At 41.3% G+C, this 23,456-nt stretch overlaps 1 protein-coding gene across 4 annotated transcripts; it reads right to left on the bottom strand.

Moving 5' to 3' along the window:
- Positions 1-23,456, bottom strand: NIPAL1 (NIPA like domain containing 1). Of its 4 annotated transcripts, none has more exons than XM_035005027.1 (6): positions 22,825-23,456; positions 13,087-13,259; positions 7,428-7,484; positions 4,937-5,027; positions 3,026-3,186; positions 1-2,496 (listed from the first exon to the last, which is right to left on the bottom strand). In XM_035005027.1, the coding sequence occupies exons 1-6, from the start codon at positions 23,439-23,441 to the stop codon at positions 1,877-1,879; spliced, it is 1,719 nt and encodes a 572-aa protein (XP_034860918.1). In that variant the 5' UTR covers positions 23,442-23,456; the 3' UTR covers positions 1-1,876. The 4 variants fall into 4 exon arrangements, with proteins under 4 accessions (XP_034860918.1, XP_034860921.1, XP_034860920.1 ...); XM_035005030.1 differs by having other exon boundaries at positions 13,087-13,353; positions 22,825-22,932; XM_035005029.1 differs by lacking the exons at positions 3,026-3,186; positions 4,937-5,027 and having other exon boundaries at positions 1-2,367.

Genomic DNA, 23,456 nt, shown 5'->3' on the forward strand with positions numbered 1-23,456 from the left:
AAACCTTTAAAAGAATTTCAACCATTTTTAACGCTACCTTTTCAGAAAATACTTCTACAAACTTGTGTTCATAGCTTATACATCTGATATACAATTAAAGTAAAACAGCAATCAACAGAGTAAACACGTACTTGACCTGAAGTATCAACCCATGTATCTTCCATGGATTATCAATTTTTAAAAATAGGAACGCACTGAGGTGCACTCAACACTGACCTGTGCTGAAGAGATGTTGACAGCCCTTTCCAATGTCATGGTCACCTCAGGACTTCCCTGGGAACATCAGTCAGAGCTCCACAGAACTGGGAAATGCTAAAGTCAGTTGAATAGAATTCTTGGTAAGAGAATTTACTATTACTACCCAGGACAGACTTGAGCTTGATTATAAACAAACAAAACTAATAACATCTGATGTTGGAACAGAAAAAAATCGAATCAACTGGAAGGTTGTTTTGTTTTGTTTTGTCTTAATGTCATAACTTTTTGGTTAGGACTTTTGTTTTGACAGAAATAAGTTTAGTCTGGAAATAGGTAATTTCTTTCTCATGAAATCAGTGAGATCTGTCCATAAACACGAAAGCCCACCAAAAATGTTATTCCTGCTGTGCGCTTGGAGACAGGAAAATTGTATAGAGGTCATAATATGCAAAAGGTATTTTCCTGTAGTAGTCCCCGAGCTTTCAATATTTTGTTTTCTGGGAAGTTCACTCCCCTTCCTATTCCCCCAAAACACTTCTCAGTAAAATGTATGGAAAATATGGTCAGGATGAAATTCAACAGAAAAAGAAAAACCTACTACTTATTGTGGTAGGATATGTATATTTTTAAAAAAGGTTAGTGACTAACTATAATTTCCTTAATAATGGTGGAAGTACCAAATTTCAAGAGAACAATTACGGTAACTCATTCAGGATTTTGCAAAGATTTTTCTAATTATTTCCAAACAGTCTGTGGAAAACTTACCCTTTGGGGATTAGATATTTGAGAAAAATTGAGGTGTACCATATAATCCTAAAGTAATGTACCAGTTACTTTTACAAAAGTCTGTCAACAGGAAAAATGACCTTTGGGATAACAGAGAAAGGGACAAAGTGAGTATAAGGAACTCTAAAGCTGAAATCACTTGGACTTCTCCAGAAACTCAAGTCTGTCTTACATTTTTCAGGTTTGAGTTAAAAGAAGCCTTGAATGTAATCATTTGTATTTGTGTGTGTGTGTGTGTGTGTGTGTGTGAAAAGAAAAAACCACTGTATTTCATTTAAGTATTTCTCTCCTTTCTCCATTCTCCCCTTTTGAATTGTTAATACATTTTTCTGATATGGCAATAAATTACAATCCATAAGCCCTTCATGGGCTGTGTGTCTTATGCATTCTAGCCCACCAAGGAGCAAATTTCCAAGGCAGGCCTATTTTTTCTTTAACACTCCACTCTTTAGCTATCTAGTTTAGAAAGAAGGAAGTTATAGAGGGTGGGGGGGAAGCACCAGTAATCTCGCTTCTCAGGTTTAATAATTTGAAACTATGACTCATCAGAGAATGATGATTGCTTATCAGCACATAGTTAAGTTTATCTATGAATTACTAAGAATAGCAGCCAAAGAAATGAAGAGCCACTTGGCAGAGACAAATACATTGTGACCAGAAGATATTACTCGGAGACTTCTATAACTCTTTGACTTCTTTTGTGCTTAGAGAATATTTCAAGTTTGTAGAAATGACAAACAGTAGAAGTCTTCTGGAGGAGGATCCAAACCTTGATTTTCAAATTTGATGGCCCAAAAGGAAAGCCTTTTTTTTTTCCCCCAACAGTTCTTCAAAAAAAATCAGACCTTTCTTACCCTTTCCAAGTGTCTTATGTGATTTAAGTTCAGGGTTTCTAGAGACTTTGATCATCAGTCCTGCTAAACAAGGTAATGTCATCACTGAGTCCTGGGGTTGAACATTCTGTATTCTCTAGTAAGACATATTTGTTTTCATCACCATTCAGAGAGAGGACTTCTTTCTGAGTAGTGGATGTCAGGTCACTCCAGGTAATGTCAGTATGCTTAAATGCGTGTAGAAGGAAGATGCCATTGATAACGGTGAAGAACCCACTCAGGGTCCCGATGATATCTCCAGCTTTCATGCCATACCATTCTTGGAATAAGATGGCGGAGCAAGTTACTACCATGGACGTGAAGAGCACATAATAAATGGGAGTCACAAGAGATGTATTAAAGGTGTCCAGTGCCTTGTTGAGATAGTTAATCTGTGTCGTCACTGAGAGCACGAGTACAGCCAGCAAAACGAAGACCAGGGGATGCTTGTAAACTGGTTTCCATTCCAATAGTTCCTTAATGGCAATTCCCAGGCCCTTGACAGAAGAAACTGAAAATGCTCCAATTAATGAACAGATTGAAATGTAGACCAATATATTGGTCTGTCCCTTCTTGGGAGCCACGATCAAAATCAGCACCAATGAGATCACAATTATGATCACAGCAAAGGAGATAAACCCTGTTTGGAAGAGAAAAGAATTCAACTTCAGAAAATGCTAATAGGACCATATCTCCTGTGAAATCTTGTTAGCCATGAGTTTAGGAGTGTAGGTGTTTCAGAAAGGGAAGTGAGATTAAATTAAAACAACAAAAACAAGACGGCATTTTGCTGCGTGGCTCTCGACATTTTACAATGGACCTTCACAAACATATCCTTTGAATCTCACAAATAACACTATGAGGTATGGCAGGTATCACCTGACTGACTTTTTATTTTTGGAGGGGGAAAGTGGCCAAAGTTGGGGTTGGAGTATATGCCTTTTGCCCCTCCTATCCCCATCTCTTTTCAGTGTGTAGAGAGAAAGCATGGCCGGAACAGAACATTGTGTCACCTTTACAGAAGACTTGTAATCCAGTCAAACCTTAACTGTATCACACAACCCATAATGAGGCTTGGAGGGAGCCGTCTACGGTATTATTACAAATTCATTTGATGAGGAGAGAGAGTGGAACAGAATCTGAGTGTTTCATTTGGTTGAATCACAGACCTGGGTCTCTCAATTTCATTTCCATTTCATGCAAAGAGGTGACTTCCTCTTCTTGTGGGGCATGGATAACCATCATAGTTGACCCCAATATACTTAATATGCAGCCTATTTTCCCATGAATGTTCAAGTGCTCATTTAGAAAGTAGGAAGACAATATTGCACTGTTGGGAGAAGAAGAAAAAAATCACTCTCATTCAGTTAACGATGGATTCCATAGCAGCTCAGAAGTCACACTGTGATACCTGCCCCTCTATCCCAGTTGCCAATCAACTTATCTGAATATGCTACAGGACGCTGAAAAGCCCGATTCGTTTTAAGACTCAGAAATGGTCAATCAAATTGGCTTGCTTTTATATCAAGACTTTTAACAGACATTCTGTACCTTTGTCATCTTCCCAAGAGAGGTAGGTCCCACTCAATTAATTTTCAGTTTCCCCACCTCTTCCCGCAGAGCCAAACAAAATGGAAGACTTTTTACATCTTACTGGCATGATTCATTGAGAATGTGTGTGCTCGTGAAAGCTTCAAAGAAAGCTACTTGTCTAAAGAAGAATCCCTCTGTTCAGGGCTGATATTTAGCTAGTACCCACAAGTACAACCATATGGGTTATCAAAATATTGCAGTATTTCCTTACCAGCCGCTTCCGCCCTGATACTTTCACTTACTCAAGAGTCCCCACCATTTGGTTGCCATGGCCTCAGGAAGTTCTACTGGCACCACCATGGACACCAGACTCTGCCATTCTGCTGCTCCACCAAATAGGTCTGCTGCAGTTCCTGCACACCAGCCTCCTTCCCCTGATGCCCTGGCACTCCCACAAGGGTATGACCTATACTGGCACCTGAGACTGTGGTCCATTACCTGGCACCTTCTTAGAGTCATCCTCGTGCGGCCCCTTGGGAGGACTGCAGCCTCAGCCAAAACACTGCTACTACTAAGAGTTATGGTTCCATGCATAGACAGTGTTCTAGAGCTCTGTGTGTACTGACTCATTTACTTCTCACAACAGTCCTACAAAGCAGGTGAAAAGAAGTGGGTTGACCTAGTCATAGGCTTTCTACTAGAGGTGGATAACGAATGGAGATAAAAGGAATAGAAAAATACAATAAATAATATAGTTGCTTAGCTATAAGAGTTCATGCGCCCACTGAACACATTCATTTGGGATCATAATAATGACAACTCAGAAAAATGAGACCTGCGTTTTATGAACACAAAAATTATTCCTGTTGCCAGTACTAAAAGAAACTAAAAGGTCTCCAAATATAACTATCTGGCAAACAATGGAAGACTTTCAGTGAGAGTTGAAATTTAACCCAAACACTATGCTTTTAAAAGTCCTCTGATCACTATGGTCATTAACCACTATGACAACAGAAAGGACTGAATGGGCTGTGGCAATATGTTTAGGTGAGAGAGAGAGAGAGAAAAAAAAATCTGCGAGACTTCTTTGAATAAACACAAACATAACACACGATTACTTTATGTTAGCAGGAAACCAGGCCTATTCCCGTAGGTTTTCTAAATAACAACACAATTTATTCCCTACTTCTACTGCTCTTTCTTGTGTCTTCTCAAGTGAGTTGTATGATATTTTGTTTTAAGATATGCTTAGCAATGTATTTCTTGTGGTTTATATTCATCATGGTACTGGCATCTCTACAGAAGCCAAGCTCAACCTGGGTGGCTCAGTTGGTTAAGTGTCTGCCTTCGGCTCAGGTCATGATCCCAGGGTCCCGGGATCGAGTCCCGTGTCAGGCTCCCTGCTCGGCGGGGAGCCTGCTTCTCCCTCTGCCTGCCGCACCCCCCGCCCCCCGCTTGTGTGTGCTCTCTCGCTCTTGCTCCCACTCTGATAAATAAATAAATAAAATCTTAAAAAAAAAAAAAAGCCAAGTTCATTTCTCACGTACCTTATGAGAACACTCAGAGCACCCAGTGGGGTGACCAAGGTGGCAGGTGCAAAAGCATAAGCTGCAAAATTGGCCGCTTCTCCGGCTCCCACTGGAAAGCAAGCCGCAGTGGTCGTATGAGAGATGGACTGACTTGTCAGAAGAGAAAAAGCAGTAGCACATGCAAAGTGGTGGACTTCTATCCCAAAGATACTGACAGATCCAGCTAAAAGGAGCAATTTAACATTTTCTTATGGAGGGTGGGGGAGGATTGGTATTAAGGGATGCAGATAAACTGTAATTACCTGGTGATTTGAACTCAATTAATGCAAAAAGTGATGACAGATGAATACACATTTTAAGTGACTTCCAATAGAGATTTTAGGTATGTCACTTCAATAAAATTTAATTGGAGGTGGTTTTGGCCTAAGCAAAGAATTATTCTATGTGCTCAAGAATACCTACTGTTGGGGCGCCTGGGTGGCTCAGATGGTTAAGTGTCTGCCTTCGGCTCAGATCATGATCCCAGGTCCTGGGATCAAGCCCCATATCGGGCTCCTGGCTCAGCGGGGAGCCTGCTTCTCCCTCTCCCTCTACCTCTCTCCCTGCTCATGTTGTCTCTCTATCTCTGTGTCTCAAATGAATAAATAAAAAATTTAAAAAAAAAAGAATACCTACTGTTATGCACATTAACAACAACAAAAAAAACCATGTGGCAAATCAGAATGCTTTGCAGGGATCTACTGGCCTGGCAGGGGATAGCCAGGAATGCCTACCACGGCCCGGGGAGCCAGGTGTCTCTGAATTGTAGATGATCCAAAAGCACCTTAACAGTATCTTAGAAGCTCAAGGAGATCCCAAGGGATGTTTTAAAATCATAAGGATGTGCTCCTGCAATATTTCCCTTAACTGAGGAACTCCACTTCTGTGAGATGACTTTTAGAGTGAGGGAAACTCCCTCTAAGGACAGGACTCTTGTCTGGGGGCCAAATTACTCTTACGGGTTACAACTGAACATTTGCCCACAGAGTGTAGTATTTCATGAGGGCAACCTACGCCATTGTAGAGAAAGCTTCTGGAACAGATAAAAGACACCAGAATACTTTTTCTTTTTCCCTCTGGTTGCTATGCTCCCAGCCTTCCCTTCTCCCCCAGTCAAATATGCAGGAGTACTCAGGTTTAGGGAAATAGCATAACACAGATAGAAGCTTCCAGAACAGAACAGTTGGGGGACTGCTCTTCTAAGAAGAGCCATGGCAGTTTTCTTCAAATACGAAACTGTCTTGAATACTTGATAGTATTTATATTTTTATCTCTACAGACAGCTTCCCAGGAAAATATTAATTTCATGATTGAAGTGCTGTATGTTTGTCACTAGATAAAATCTCTAATGTTGTAGACTTCTGCTTTTCTCTCTTCAATAGTGGTATGAACTTTGTGCATGATGGAAATAAAACTGTAAATGTAGCCACATAACATTCTCCTTATATCTTCATCCTATTGTGTGAGTAGAGGGTGGGGAAACACAAGGAGAGAGAGAAGAGGAGAAAAAAATAATCCAAAATATCTATCTGGGGTCTTCTCAATTCAGTCCCTGTCAACTTTTATTCCAATGAAGTAAGAAAACAGAAAACACCTTAACAACTGAAAGGGCTATACAAGTTTAAATTTAATTTTTATTTATCATCTTTTGAGATTCTTATATTAAAGCCAAGTTACCCAATTCTTTTGCATAAGAGGACCACACAAGTCCTGAAGTGTGTCACTGAAGTGTATGGGAAGATAGATGGAAGTCTGAAGGCTTCTTGCTGCAGAGGGAGATGGTGGTGAGAAACGAGAAGCTCCCACCTTCGGAAGTTTTAGGTTTGGGATTTAAGAATATTCAGAGGAGTTAGGGGAGGAGATAGAAAGCTGCAGAAGTGCCCTTGAGAGATCTTCTCTGCACATCGTATGAGCATCTATAAAGTGTTTTTCCCCATCCAACAGTCTCAGGTAGTCCTCAGGGCAAGTCTGGGAGAGGGGGTGTGCCGACAAGCTGCATCTTCTCTCCATTTGTTCAGTGCTATGCAGCCAGAGGGGACTTTAAGCTACCCATGTTTTCATCCTGACCAGGAAAATGTATCCATTCCTTAGAAAACATGCAGCTAGAACAGTCACAGATTCGAATTAGGAGCAGGGAAATGTGGGAAGAAGGCATTTTCCTCACTTGTTCTGAGGAATAAAATATAACCGAAGGAGAGGTTTGTGATAAAAGATAATATTTCAAATATTAACTTTTCCCCCTTGCATTCCAAGACAGTATTGAGAACATGGAGGTACAGGGAGAGACAGGGAATAATTAATTCTAAAAATATAGGACTTATTTTATATATAAGACAATATATTATACCTGCACGAAAATTTCTAGACTTGAATGCCATCCTTACCAGAAAGATAAAGTAATCGATGTTGAACAATTCCGTGCAATTTACCATTTTACAAGCAAACATTATTCTTAGCAATAAGGACTTACTTGAGAGTAATCCTGCCCACCAGAGCCATTCCTTGAGGTAAGAATGTCCACCTTGTCCTGGGAACATAAGAAAAATTAAAATTAGGTTCTTAACTGGAGGAAGAAGGTTTGAAGAACTGACTACTAGGAGAGAAATGTGGTTGGTGGTTGGAAAAGGCAAGACTTAAGTGTTGAGCCCACTTTCAGGCCAACAGGCTTGAGCAATGGAATGTAGGAAAGGCCCACCAGGCGGCCCACCTCAAGATGGCCACCGGCCCTAACTGACCACTGGGCTACTTACAACGACGCAGTTAACCAAAAAAGGGAGAATTCCATACATCCCCATACCTCCTTATCTTCCCCCTTAGAAACAGCCCCCACCCACCACCTCATTGCACACAGTCTCTCCTCTGCTTTCCTACCCGCTGCTCCCTTGTGGTGGTTCAGTCAACTTCCATCTCCTTTGTTCTGCCTCAGGTGAATTCTTTCACTACCCACACCAGTGGCTTCCACTCTATTGTCGCCCCACATTTGGGGGCCCCCGTCCTATTGAGAGACACACCATTGAGACCTCACATTAAGGCCAAATCCAAGGCCATCCACTTATTTATTTGGTCATTTCTGAAGATCTTCACTTGATGTCTATAGAGAGTTTTTTCATTTGCAAGAAAATTTTGTGTAATCATTAGGTTTACTGTATTTATGCCCGCCAGAGGTGTGGACACAGAATATTATAAGCCGTAGATTCTGTTTCAGCTAGTTAAAATTAAAGACAGAAAACCATAAATTGTAAATTGTATCGGTGCCTAATGAGGACTTTAAAGGGAAGAAGATGGTTGACAGAAGAGCTTTTGAGATTTTGGATAATCAATCAGAGAATAACAAGCATTAGCCAGCTGGACTCTCCTTATTCTCTACCTTGGCATCAGGAAATTGAGTTTCTAGTCTATTGAAAAGGGTAAAAAGCTTTCCTAAGGTATTCCATGGGTTATCTTTTCTTTACTGTAATCTGTGACCTAAAGTCATTGTTACGTTTGCTATAGAAAATGGAATTTTCTCACCAATTTTAATATACTTAATCCTATGTATTTGACCTCTCTGATTTTGTTTTAATTAAACAGGGTGTATCAGCTGTGAAGATCATCTTGCAAAGTAGTTTATTTAGGATTTTCTTCTTACAAACTGTGCACATGATTAAATTGGAATATTGCAATATATTTTCATAATCTGTCTTTTAAAAACTTAATATATCATAAATACTTTCTCATGTCCTTAATTAATGGTTGAATATTGTTTCAAAATCTGGCATATCATTATTTACTTAACCTGTGTGCAGCTACGCACCGCCCCCCCCCCCACAGGGTTTCTACTTTTGTTCTCATTATATAAAGCCCTTCAATAAATATCCTCATATGTAACTATAGGTGGCATCCTCATTCACTTCTTAAGATAAATTTCCAGACGTGGAATTATTAGGTTTTAAGTCATTGACATTTTTAAGCTTTACCAAATTGCTCTTAGGAAATTCTGTACCTGTTTATACTGCCTCCAGCAATGTTTGGAAGGGCTATTTATTTTCCGAAGTCCCTTACCAACATAGGGCCTTTTAAAGAAAAAACAGGGGCGCCTGGGTGGATCAGTCGTTAAGCGTCTGCCTTCTGCTCGGGTCCTGATCCAAGGGTCCTGGGATCGAGCCCCACATCGGGCTCCCTGCTCCGCAGGAAGCCTGCTTCTCCCTCTCCCACTCCCCCTGCTTGTGTTCCCTCTCTTGCTGTCTCTTTCTGTCAAATAAATAAATAAAATCTTTAAAAAAAAAAGAAAGAAGAAACAAAACTTTGTTAAGATGGTAGGCAACAGGGGCACCTGGGTGGCTCGGCTGGTTAAGCATCAAGCGTCTGACTCTTGATTTCTGAAGGGGTCATGATCTCAGGGTCATGATCAGCTCTGTGCTGGGCGTGACACCTGTTTTAGATTCTCTCTCTCTCTTTCTAACCCTTTGTCCCTGCCCTCCCCCACCCCACCAAAAAAAAAAAAAAAAAGAAAGAAAGAAAAATGATAGACAACAACCCAGGAGCTCCTTGTTATATGATGGTATCTCTTTTGGTACTAGTGAAATAACATTTACTTATATATGTTTATTGGACACTTGCATTTCTTATTTTGTGAGTTTCTTGTTTATGTATTTGCCTATTTTATCTTATGGTACTAATCTTTTTCTTATCAACTATGGTCATTCTTTATATATTGTGGATCTTTTTTTTTTTAAAGATTTTATTTATTTATTTGAGAGAGCGAGAATGAGAGAGAGTACATGAGAGGGGGGAGGGTCAGAGGGAGAAGCAGGCTCCTCGCTGAGCAGGGAGCCCGATGCGGGACTCGATCCCGGGACTCCAGGATCATGACCTGAGCCGAAGGCAGTTGCTTAACCAGCTGAGCCACCCAGGCGCCCTATATTGTGGATCTTAATATCCTTTGTCTGTCATTTATTTTGGAAACACTCCCCCCATCCCTGGCCCCGTATGTCATTTGCATTTTCGTTTTAGTTAAGGTGTTTCCATGTAGGATTTTTTTTTTAATCAATCCAGATAGTCTCTTCCTTTATACAGAATAGATTCTTCCTTTATCTGCATGCTTAGAAAGACCTTCTTTTAGGTTTCTAGAGAAAAATCATTTCATTTTAAATTCCTGAATGGTATGAAGTAGAACTCTTACATTTTTTCCTCTAATTTTTGCCAATTGTCTTAACACTTCTGATTGAATAATCCAGCCTTTCTCCAGTGGCTTGAAATGCCACTTTATTTTATTTCATTATTCTTTTAAAGATTTTATTTGACAGAGAGAGAAAGAGAGAGAGAGAGCACAAGCAGGGGGAGAGGCAGAGGGAGAGGGAGAAGCAGGCTCCCCACCAAGCAGGGAGCCCGATGTGGGGCTCAGCCAGGACCCTGGGATTATGACCTGAACTGGAGGCACACGCTTAACCCACTGAGCCATCCAGGTGCCCCGAAATTCCACTTTTAAAAATTGCATATTAAATTGTTATATGTACTTGGGTCCCTTTATAAGTTTTCAATTATCTTTCATTATTTTATTTATCTTTTTTAGGGCCAGTACCAAACTGTTTTAATTACTATAGCATTATAGTACATTTTATTTCTGATAGTGCAAATGTCTCCAATAGTACTTTTATAAACTTGTTTGTGCAATTTGTAGTCATTTCTCACCTGAACCTTAGAATAATATTTAGTTATTTTATGACATTCTTGATAAGAATGAATAGAGTCACAGAGGAAAGAGTTCAGTTCCCAAGAAACAGTGATAGCTTGACACTGTAAAGCTTTATCTGGAGTATATATGCATTAAATTAGGACTGCTGACACAATGCATTGAGGATTTACAGCCATACCTGGAAGTTTCTTCTAATGTACACATATATATAGAATCATGGAAGCTTTTTGTATTACCTGTTTTATGGCCTTAAAGATTTCATGAACCAAATGAAAACTGAATCTGTTCACATCCCATCCTTTATATCTAGGTAAGATAAAATCTATTCTCATTTTCAAGGTAGAATTTTACATGTCTGTACTTTTTTTTTTTTTGAAGGTTCGATTTATTTATTTGACAGAGAGAGAGAAAACGCACAAGCAGGGGGAGAGACAGAGGGAGAGGGAGAAACAGGCTCCCTGATGAGCAGGGAGCCCCAATGAGGGGCTCCGTCCCAGGACTCCGAGATCATGACCTGAGCTGAAGGCAGATGCTTAACGACTGAGCCACCCCGGCGCCCCCATGTCCATACTTTTTAAGCCACATTTTAAGAAATCATCTCTTAACTAATCTTGGATGTTGTCTGCCTCGATGAACAGGACTTTTGTTTGCACTGATGCTTAGATGTTCCAGTATCTAATATGGCCACAGTAGTCTTGATAACCAAGGTCATTTTTTTCCATCTTTAGAACCTACACTGAAACAACCATATCCAACAGATGTCAAGCCACTGTGTATGTAAATGAAAATTCTGTTTTGTTTCACGCCTGAATGCTATACATCTATTTTGGATTGTATATTGTGTTTGTGTATTTATGCTTTGATTCATAGTAACTTCTCATATTATAGAATTGATTTGCATTGAACACAAACTGTAAATAAAAAGAAATGTCTGAAAGAGCAAAAAAAAAAAATACAGGAGGGTAGACCACATGTTATGTATTCTGATGACCAAAAAAAAAAAAAAAAAAGAAAAGAAAAAAAAAGGAAAAGGGACGTAAGGAAACTTTGGGAGGTAATATATATGTTTATTATCTTGATTATGGTGATGGTATCACAGGTATATTCATATGTCCAAGCTCATCAAATTGTATACATTAAATACGTGAAGTGTTTGCATATTCACTATACATCAATAAAATGGCAAAAAAAAAGAAAAAAAATGAATAGAAATTCATGGTTAATGAAGGGTAGTTAAGCTGAGTTACTCAGCATGTGAAGCATCACTATAAATAGCAACCTAATTCTACTGCTATCCGTTTATTGATTTAACAAATATTTATTGGGTCCCAAACACTACCCTGGGGAAGGTTCCTGCTCTCGTGCATCTGCTATCAATAAATAAGTAAATAAGCAATAAACGTACAATGACAGATTGTTTTAGGTACAATGAAAGAAATGCTTAGTGCCATGATAGAGAGTAACGCGGGGGGGGGGGGGGGGGTGAGGGACACCTCCCCAGAAAGGAAGACCGTCAGAAGTGATGATACTTAAGCTGAAGCCTGAAGGATGAGTCAGCCAAAGGAAGGGCAGGGAGAAGAGCGTTCTAGGCGAAGGGAAAAGGCCTTGAGGTGGCAAAGAACTTGGTCTATTCCAGGAAGCAGAGAAAAGTAGGTGACAGGGAGGGAGGGTGGCAGAAGATCCAGCTGGAGAGGTTGCGAGGGTCATTTTATGCAGGAGGTCAGAGATTGCCGAAAAGTGTTTTTTTGTTTTGTTTTTTTTAAAGATTTTATTTATTTATTTGACAGAGAGAGACACAGTGAGAGAGGGAACACAAGCAGGGGGAGCGGGAGAGAGAAGCAGGCCTCCCGTGTAGCACGGAGCCTGATGCGGGGCTCGATTCCAGGACCCTGGGATCATGACCTGAGCTGAAGGCAGACGCCTAACGACTGAGCCACCGTGCAAAGAAAGCCACTGACGTGTTTTAAGCAGGGAAGCAGCGTCTGACCTTGAATACTGAAATTGCACACAAAAGCTCTGAAAGAAGGACTCAAACCACACTCTCAATCTCTGGGAACAAGAACTTAGTTTCACCCTAAAGGCGACACAGCTGGCTCAATCCTGGAAACTGCAGGGGAGCTTTGCTAAGAACAGAGATAGGGGCTAAGGTAGAGACAGTAAAACATTACTACTGTCTTACAACAGGGGGCGCCGGGGTGGCTCAGTCTTTAAGCGTCTGCCTTCAGCTCCGGTCATGATCCCAGGATCTTGGGATCGAGTCCCGCATGGAGCCCTGCATGGAGCCCTCCGCTCTGCGGGAAGCCTGCTTCTCCTTCTCCCACTCCCCCTGTTTGTGTTCCCTCTCTCGCTGTGTCTCTCTCAAATAAATAAAATCTTAAAAAAAAAAGTCTTACAACAGGATTATTTCTGCAGTTGCTGCAGAAACTTGAATTGGCTAGCTGCATCCGTTTCTTACCAGCTCTGGTAACGCCCTTCTTGGCCAGTTGCAAGAGGCCCTTCTTTTTCAATATGAAGCTGGAGCCAATAAAAATACTGGAACTGACTGCCAGCAACAGGCCCACATACAGACTGTATTTGTTTTCGACTTTTGCAGAAACGCTCCAGTTGCTTACGCTGGAATTCAGGTCCCTGTAGAGGACAGGAAAAGCCAGGGGCTGTGACACGTTTGTGATCTCACACCAGGCCTGGGAGGAGTTCGGGCAGAGCAGAGACAGTAGGTAGCCTGGAAAAAAAGGACAGAAGGAAATGTCAACAAACACAAAAGGGAGATACCTTAATATTTACTCCTTTTCTCCGAGGAAGAGAAACCCGAGTGGACAGTCCCGAGACCAGTATTTTAGTGCATGGAGGAGCGTTCCCAGCCGGCGGTCCACACGCCTGTGGACACGTTCAGTTTGGCTCCCATAGGTTCTCAAAAACGTTTTAAAAAGCGTTTCATTGTCATCATTTACAAATGAGAGGTGTCACCTGAAAGTCTGACTTCCTCTTATAAATTGGAGAATCCGGCAATACTTGCTCAGCTCTTGGTTCCAGCAAAACAGCAACCTCGAGAGTAGCAAGAGTAACGGGCAGGTGTTCGCACTGGTGCGCGTTCAGCTGTTCCTCACGGCCCCCCAGACCCACCTCCCTCCTCCACCTGGTCAGTGTGGCTCCTGGAAAGCAGTGTTCCTGATGCCTGAGTGTAGGGACAGGCCCGGCAACCCATCAGTCGGCCTCTTATAGGAAATTTAGCTAACCCATTGGTGGGGTGATGGTGCATTTCCGAAAATGTGTTTAAAAGGGGGTTTAGTTTTCTGTACCACTTTCCCTGAAAAGAATCATTTTTCAGGTCTACTCATCTACCTTCTCCTAAATAAAATCTAGTAAAAAAAAAAAAAAGGAATTAAACATCAGTATGCTTTTCTTAGAATAGGACTCAAACAAACACGTAAATCTTCTGAACCAGATCCATTATTTTAAGTGTCTTAGAATTTTAAATCTAAACACAAAATGAACCCACTGCAGACAATATAAGGACCTTTTAAATCTGTTCTCCACTTGGAAAGGTAGCTGCCCAGCAAGGTGACATTGTGACAAGATTTTCTGACCCTCTTCTCAACTTTTGTTTTCCTTTTATTTTTTTAAAATTTTATTTTACTGAAATTCAATTAATTAACATATAGTGTATTATTAGTTTCAGAGGTAGTGTTCAGTGATTCAGAAGTTGAATATAACACCCAGTGCTCATTACATCAAGTGCCCTCTCTAATGCCCATTACCCCGTTACCCCATCCCCCCCCCGCCCACCTCCCCTCCAACAACCCTTAGTTTGTTCCCTATGATTAAGAGTCTTATGGTTTGTCTTCCTCTCTGATTTTGTCTTATTTTATTTTTCCCTCCCTTCCCCTATGATCCTGTTTTGTTTCTTAAATGCCACACGAGTGAAATCATGTAATTGTCTTTCTCTGACTTGTTTTGCTTAGCATAATACCCTCTAGTTCTACCCATGTTGTTGCAAATGGTAAGATTTCATTTTTTTAGATCGCTGAGTGATATTCCATTGTGTGTGTGTGTGTATATATATACACACACACCATATCTTCTTTGTCCATTCATCTGTTGATGGACATCTGGGCTCTTTCCATAGTTTGGCTATTGTGGATATTGCTGCTATAAACATTGGGGTGCAGGTGGCCCCTTCCGATCACTATGTTTGTATCCTTTGGGTAAATACCTAGAAGTGCAATTACTGGGTTGTAGGGTAGCTCTATTTTCAACTTTTTGAGGAACCTCCATACTGTTTTCCAGAGTGGCTGCACCAGCTTGCATTCCCACCAGCAGTGTAGGAGGGTTCCCCTTTCTTCGCATCCTCGCCAACCATCTGTCATTTCCTGACTTGTTAATTTTAGCCATTCTGACTGGTGTGAGGTGGTATCTCTTTGTGGTTTTGATTTGTATTTCCCTGATGCCGAGTGATGTGGAACATTTTTTCATGTGTCTGTTGGCCATATGTATGTCTTCTTTGGAGAAATGTCTGTTCATGTCTTCTGCCCATTTCTTGATTGGATTACTTGTTTTTTGGGTGTTGGGTTTGATAAGTTATTTATAGACCTTGGACACTAGCCCTTTATCTGATTAGACATTTGCAAATATCTTCTCCCATTCAGTAGGTTGTCTTTTGGTTTTATCAACTGTTTCTTTTACTGTGCAAAAGCTTTTTATCTTGATGAAGTCCCAATAGTTCATTTCCTTTTATTTTATTTTATTTTTTAAAAAGATTTATTTATTTATTTTACACAGAGAGAGAATGGGTGGGGCAGAGGGAGAGGGAGAGAGAGAATATCAAGCAGACTCTGTGTTAAGCGTGGAGCCCAATGCAGGGCTCAATCTCATGACCCTGAGATAATGACCTGAGCTGAAACCAACTTTCGGATACTCAACTGACTGTGCCACCCAGGTGCCCCATTATTTCATTTTAATTCAAGTATAGTTAATATACAGTGTTACATTAGTTTCATTTTTTTCTTTAAAAAAGCAATTTTCCCATTCTGAATTATTCTAAACAAAAAAGGCAAAGAAAAATGAATCAACTACAATTTTAGAATTCAATGAAAAAATTAGTTTTACATCTCAAAAATCTTAAGAAGGCATATGAACAACAAAAGATAGTTTGACCAAATGATGTCTTAGGGACAAAACTTTGGTAACTGGATCTTTGCCTCCCTGGCATAACATTATGCAGTTATCTGAATTCACCACTTACAAAGTTAAGAAACATGATAAAGTTCAGCTCCCTAAAAAGGTAAAATAATTGCATTCAAGCTTTTCATGATTATTATTTCACTTACTTCTGTAAGTTGAAAATGAATCAACTTTGTTTCAAAGATACAGAATAAATTCTAATTCAAAGCTTCTAAATATTCCAAGGAGAATTATATGACTTTAGGGATTTTCTGTAACATTGAGGAATTTTCAGGCAGGTTGTTTTAAGAGTTGCTTATTTTCAAACAAGCCAGCCCTTAGCAATCTTGTTCCGGTCACTGTTCATCTCATTTAAAACCCCAAGAATGGAAAGTGATTTTTATAGTAAGAATTTCCATTACATTAATTCCTGAGAAAACATCTGACTTGACTTCCCAGTGAATTCCACAGCTGCTTTGGTGTTACTTACTATGTAATTAACATAACCATTCCAAAACTTCATCTCTGAAAACAGTGTAGGCAGGTCTCATTCCATTGAAACAATATTCTTTCTAAGCTGTTGACATAGCAAAATGTTTCCAACATTTTAGGGGGTGTGGGGGCAGAGGGTGATAAGGGAAAGCAAATAATCTTTGTTGCATTTTGTAAGTTCTTATTGTGAGCAGTAGCTATTAATGCTGCAAGTTTTATGGCAGGAAAAATAATAAAAATCTTGTCTAGCTTCTGACCTTAGAACTTAAATTGTTTTATGTTGGGTGCCTGTTGAGGAGAGAGCCTATAGCAGATGTGACTGAAGGAGGGAGTGGGGGAGTGAAGGGTGGGTTGGGGGGTGTGGAGTGGTGGGGCAGGAGACAGATGGGCAAAGTAGAACATGTGGGCAGGGAGTCTGGAGTGTTTCAGAGGAATCAGAGATATCTCAGTTGGCTTCTTAAGATTCTAGTAAGCAAAGTAATTATCCAGGGAGTTTAAGCTTTATTCAACATAGAGAAAATCTATTACATTCATTATGTTTTGTTTTAATAGACACTATAATAGCCCTCTAAAGTGATGGTCCCAATTTATACTCCTGCCAGCAGGGTGCATGCATTACTTCTTTGATATTATTCTTATTAATTTTTCTAAATACTGAGTAATTAATATTTAGAAAATATGTGTCAGTTATAAAGAAAAATTCAATACACACCAATGTGTCAACCACCTAATTTAAGAAATAAACATTACCTCTCAGAAGAGACGACTATCCTGACTTCCTGTGTAAGATCCCTTTTTTTAAAATGATTTCCCTTATATGACTATATCTTCAAATAGTACATTGTTTCATTTTGCTTCTGCCTCTTATAAAATGTAAATCATACAGTATGTATTCTTTGGGGACTTGCTTGTTTTTGAGATTTATCCGTGTTGATGCATGTGGCTGTAGGATTTGTTTTTGCCCACTGTTCTGTAGAATTCCACCATATGATTACCTCACAATTTAATTTTTCTATTTTACAGTTGGTGGACACTTGAGTCATGTACAATGTTTTTACTTTCACAAATAGTACAGCTAAAGTTCTTAATTATGTTGAAATGTATGTAATTAATTATATTTGACAATTTTTGACCCCATAAAAATAGCAGTTTTGTACTGTTGAACTTAATAAATACGTATCTTCCATGTACAAGTGTGAAAGTTCACTTACACACACACAAACTAAAAATTTCAAAGTAAAGTTAAACTTCCTATAGGATTATGTACCTCTCCTCACTTTGAGCTCTGTTACTATCTCTAATCATGGGCAAGTTGAATATTTACTCTTGATTTCAGTTTCCTCATCTCTAAAATAGAGTTGTTTTTGTTTTTTTTTTTTAAATAGCGGAGTTTGACTCAATGATTCTGAAGATGCTTTCTGTAATTTTGTGATTTGATCATACACAATCTTTGTTCCCAGAGTAATTTACTTACAATCCCAGTGGCTCATAAATGTTGCTGATAGACCTGCTTTAAACTCATGGGCACTTGTAATTGAAAAACATTTTAAAAGAAACTGATGCCAAGATATTAAGTGACTTGCCAAAGCCATATAATTGTCAGAATTACAGCCAAGTAGCAACCCAATTCCCAGGCCAGTATTTTTATTTCAGAAAAGTAAAAACATAAAGTACAGATAAAGCCAGCTAAAAGTTATTATTAATGTTTATACAAAGATGAAATGCTTTGAATAATTTTTTCAAGTACAAGAGAGTAATACTTTAAATTATTCGGTTAATTACATATAGTTGGAAAGCTGGTTCCTAAGAAGTCAATGATTACGTAAAACTGCATTTTAAATCACTACAAGATATTTCCAGTTTCAGGAAATCATTATCTCACCATCTATTTTACGTATTAGTTTGGCTTATTATTCAGCAAATAGCTACTCCCTTACCCCTCCTGATGTGGGCAGAATATTCTTCCCCCGATGTCAGGCTGGAAGTGAGCTGGTGGTCAATGGGAGAGCAGTGGAGGGGATATGAGGACAGGCTTCAAATGCACTGATGTACTTAAGTTTACTCTCTTGCACCTCTGTATTGGTCAGGAATAGAGATTCCGGAAGGAGCTGCTGCCCCTTCAGCCTGAGCCCCAGAATGAAAACACATGGAGCAGATCCAAGCTCATCCCACATGAAGGAGCCAAACCCAGGTGCCCATGTAGCCTGAGGCAGAGACACCCAGGTGAACCCAGGCTAGATCAGTCAACCGTCAGCTGACCTACAGACACACAGGCAAGAATATATGATTGTTGCTTTCAGCCATTGAGTTTTGGGCTGTGTATTACATAGCAATAGCTGATGGATATACCTGCCTATTCCTATTAGCATAGAAAAAAATATGAATGAATTTCTTTATGTCCCCTGAAATGTATTCTCCAAATATCAGCCAGTGTGAATTAGATCATGTCATTCCCCTACTTAATTTCCCTCCCCTCTCCCCATGACTTCTCATTTCAATTATAACAAAATCTAAACTCCTAATTCTGAACTCTTTAAAAGCTTTACATGCTCTGACGCTTGCTCACCTCTGACATCAAATTGCATCTCCCTCTCTCTCACTCATTCCCTGCAATAACACTAGCCGTCTTTTCACTCACTGATTCAATAACTATTGAGTCTCTACTGTCTGTTTGGCATTTTCTAGAAGCTGGGGATACCACAGTAAATAAAGTAGAATTCCTGCTCTCATGTTTATTTTAATGAGTGGCAACAAAATAAACAAGTGAACTAATAACTACATAATATGTTGAGTGCCATGGAAAGCAGAAAAAGTAGCATAAAGGAATTTTTTTTTTTTTTAATGAAGTGCACAAACCTCTCCGCTATGTGTAAACGTAAAAACCCTGAGGCGGGAATGTGCTTGAGGCTGACTGGCGTGGTAGAAGGGAGATGGCCTCAGATGAGGTCAAGATAGAGCAGAGGGGGCAAGATCAGGTGAAATGAGTCTTTAGATTAGTAGGTCCAATCTTGTCATTTCTCCCTCTAAAATTCCACAATGGCCTCCCTTCTCATTTACGAAAAATCTAAAATCCCTACCACAGTCTACAAGAGCCTACAGAATCCTGCCTCCAGTTATCTCTCTAACCACATTCCCTACAATTGCTTTGTTTTTTGGGTTTTTGTTTTGTTTTGTTTTTGGTCCTGTTCCCTTCATAGGCTAAATTGCTTCTCACCTCAAAGCTTTGTTACTTGTTACTTAGCCTTGACAGTTGCAGGTAGAGCTAACTCCTCATTGAGTCTCACTTTAAAATGTCACTTCCTGAGGCACCTGGGTGGCTCAGTTGGTTAAGCATCCAACTGTTGATTTCTGCTCAGGTCATGATCTCAGAGATCGAGCCCCCCATTGGGTTTTGTGCTGAGCGTGGAGTCTGCTTGAGTTTCTCTCTCTTCCTCTCCCTCTACCCCTCCCCCCTCTCATGCACACTCCCTCTCTCTCTCTAAAATAAATAAATAAATCTTTAAAATATCACTTCCTTAGAAAGGCCTTCTCTGCCCTCACACTCTTAAGGAACTTCTCAAGGGTGCCTGGGTGACTCAGTCCGTTAAGCATCTGCCTTCAGCTCATGATCCTGGGATGGAGTCCCACATGGGGTACCCTGCTCAGTGGTGAGCCTGCTTCTCCCTCTGCCACTCCCCCTGCTCATGCTCTCTCGCCCTCTCTCTCTCTCTCTCAAGTAAATGAATAAATAAAATCTTCAAAAAAGGAACTTCTCAGTGGCTTTCCATCATATCAGCACATCATTGTTACTTAATGCTGCTGATGAAACAAACTTCTTCTCACAACTTCATTATGACTTTATGACAACATTGTACATCCATATATCTATTCAACAAAAAAGTTGTTAAAAACCTACCATGCAAGGCACTATGTTAGGTTTTCATTTATTCAACACTTTGCAAATTCTTATTGGGCAATTCCTGAGTACCAGGCCCTGTTCTAAGTACGGGAGAGACATTGACCAGCAAGACAGGTGAACAGGTCTTTGTTCTCATGAAGCTGACAATTTTAGAGAATTATCAAACAGGAACAAAGGGAGCAGAATAGGAATGAGAAATAATTTTGAGAAAATTTGGCACAGAATAAGAATGAGGAATGATTGTGAGAAAGTATGGAAATCAAGTCATAGTAATATCTTTACATATAAATGCCATTAAGGCTGGGTAAGAAGACCATTATTTCAATTAACCAAAGTAAAATTGAGAAGACACTACTGATTTAAAAAAAATTAAGGGGTGCCTGAGTGGCTCAGTCAGTTAAGCATCAGCCTTTGGCTCAGGTCATGATCCCAGGGCCTGGGACTGAGTCCTGCATTGTCCTTCCTGCTCAGCAGGGAGTCTGCTTCTCCCTCTCCCTGTGCTCCTCCCCCCACTCATGCTCTCTCTCTCTTTCAAATAAATAAATAAATAAATAAATAAAATCTTTAAAAAAAAAGAAAAAAGAAAATTTTGGATTAGAAGTCTTTTGAAGCATCCATGGTTTTAAGAGTAAAAACCAAAGTATGGGGTTAACTTTTTCTTTACTGAAGTCCAATTGGAATGCTCTATCCTTAGATATCATGATGGACTCCTTGTCATCTAGATCTCAGCTCAAATAGAACTTTCTCTAAGGGACCTTCCCTGAGTATCCAATCTAAACATCCTCAACTCTCTCAGTACGTTATTCATGACAGTTACCACTCTTGTAATGTCCTTTTTATTCATTTGTTGCATATTATCTGCCTTCTACACAGTAAGCTGCATGGGAGGCTTACTAGAGTCTAGGACTAGACTGTCTTGCAAATCCGCCCATAGCAGCACCCACGTCAGTGCCTGGCACATGGACTCTTGTTATTTGAATGAATGAATGAATGAATGAACACATGAAAAACTGAGCCTTTACTCCATGTCAGGCTCTGAGCCATGTGCTTCATATGTAATCTGACAACTGTAAACTGTACAAATTATTTCTAATTTATAGATGAAGACTCAAAGAGGTTAAGTTATAGTTGAGAAGACTGACGCTAAAGCCTGATCTCTTCCCACTGTTGGTAAGGATTCTGATTTCTCTCAAGTCTCTCCCACACAATTAATTATAATTAATCACAGGTATTAAGCACTGAGCTTGAATACATCTTGTTGGAACTAAATGCACGAGTAAAGCAGGAAAACATCTAAGTTCAAACAAGCGAGTGTAATTCACAAACCCTCCTTACAGATCCTCGGGTAAATAAGGGAGGATATACTATTAACAGTCTAACTTACTGGTTTAGGAATTATTTAGACAAAGGTCATGCAATCTATCTAGGAAATAGTTCCAGATCCAGCTGCTTTAGTATAAACCATTTCCAAAACTTCAGCTTTTGAGCAGTTTGTGAATTGTTCAGGCATTTTCTCTTTCTTTGCGTCCCTTCTCTCTCTTGCTGGCATAGTTTTGACTAGTTCACTGACACCCCCTCCAACTCCCCCCAGCCTCCCCCCCCCCCCTTTTTTAGTTTAAACTCTGCGTCAAAGAATAATCTGGAGGAGCCAAGAGGAGAGGAAACCTGGGAAGCTGTTGGCAACTTTGGAAAGGCGTTCTTGCCACGCCCCTCATTCCTCCCTCTTCACGTCCTTACCAGGTAAATTAGAGATCAGCCTTCGCCTTCACAAGGCGAAAATTGTCCCGTCAGTTGAGACACACCCTTCCTGTCAGCCCGCGCGTTCCCAGGTATTCGCGTCCCGACTTCTATCCTGGCTCACGCGCGCCTTCTGCGCTGTGACTTCAGAAAGGCTGCCAGTGTTGTAAACACCTGGCAAAGGGCAAGTGGCCTGGCCCAGCGATTTTTCAGGATTCGCTTGGGGGCCGAAACCCCAGCCTAGCGGGCAGTAACAAACCTACACTGACTGCGCCCAGTTCCCCGTGTCCTCTTCCGTTGGGCTCTCGCCTTACGTAGCCAAGAAGTGACTGCACAGCGAGTCAGACGCGAGGCTAGCAGGGTTGCACAAGTTTTCATCTCGAAGACAGAGGAGAGATGTGGCCCGCCCAGGCGGGCCCACCGCCCTCCCCCGCGGCCAAGGGCGCCTGACCTTCCACAGTGTCTGACCCTCGCTGAGCCCACGCAGGGCGCAACGCAGACTCCCGCCGGGCCCGGGGCACGCCCTCTGCCCACCGGGTGACTTAGACCGCGGACTCTGGAAGCTAGTCTGATTCAGAGGAAGCGTCTTTCTCAGACAAGACTTGGGAATCTTCCCCCCCAGCACCCTGATTTTCCCTGTGCCGACCCTCAGCACGCTGTAATTTACATGGGTCTGCCTCCTGGACCACAGTGGGAGCCACGTATGTCTATCTTGCTCGACTCAGGCTTTCCCAGAGCCTGGCGCATTGTCCGCACAGTAAGCAGCTATTGACTGGCCCAAAGACTGAATGAGTACACCCACAAATGAATGCGTTACGAGTCGGTGTATTCATTTCTCTTCTCCACAAGTACCCGGGACCGCCCACCCGGTCTCATCACCACCCAGGTGCCAGGTCCCACACTCACCTTCTTGGCAGGGCTCTCCAGGCGGTAGCCTCACCTGTCCCCCCATGGCCCCCAGGCGGGGCTCCTCGCACCAGGCCCTCGCTCCTTCTCCGCCCTGGCCTCTCCGGCTCCCCAAGGGGCCGCGATGGGGCGGAGCTGTAGGGTTCCGGACGAGGGAGCGCTGACTCCGCCCCTGGACAGCCTCCGCCGACGGGATGGATGGACCTCCGCGCGAGCCACGCCCCCGAGGTCTGAGGCTGGGAACTAGTGCTCTGGTTTGGGACCGCGGCTGCAGGTCCTGGTCCCTCGTGGGACTGGCGGGAGCGCCGGCTGCCTCTCGGGTCTGCGGCTGGAGCTGCGCGGTGGACACTTCTCAGTGTTCGTCGGAGCGTGGAGGCCGCCGAGCCAACTCTCCGGCAATTTAGTGGAGTAAAGGCTGTGTTGAGCACCCCTTCTGGCTTCCTCCGAGCTCCAAAAATGTCTTTCTGAGGGCCCCGCTGCAAATGTTGGCGGCTTTGTGAGGAAGTTGCTGGCCATTGGGATTCTGCTCTGATTACCATGCTAAAGTTGATTCTAACAGATTTTGCCCTTCTGGTGCTATCAGATTCTCCCCCGCGGTCCCTCGGCTTCAAACTCATGTCCCCCCAAAGCCT

Source organism: Mirounga leonina, unplaced genomic scaffold (genome assembly GCF_011800145.1).
Source record: "Mirounga leonina isolate KUSES-001 unplaced genomic scaffold, KU_Mleo_1.0 Mir_129, whole genome shotgun sequence".
Taxonomy (NCBI): domain Eukaryota; kingdom Metazoa; phylum Chordata; class Mammalia; order Carnivora; family Phocidae; genus Mirounga; species Mirounga leonina.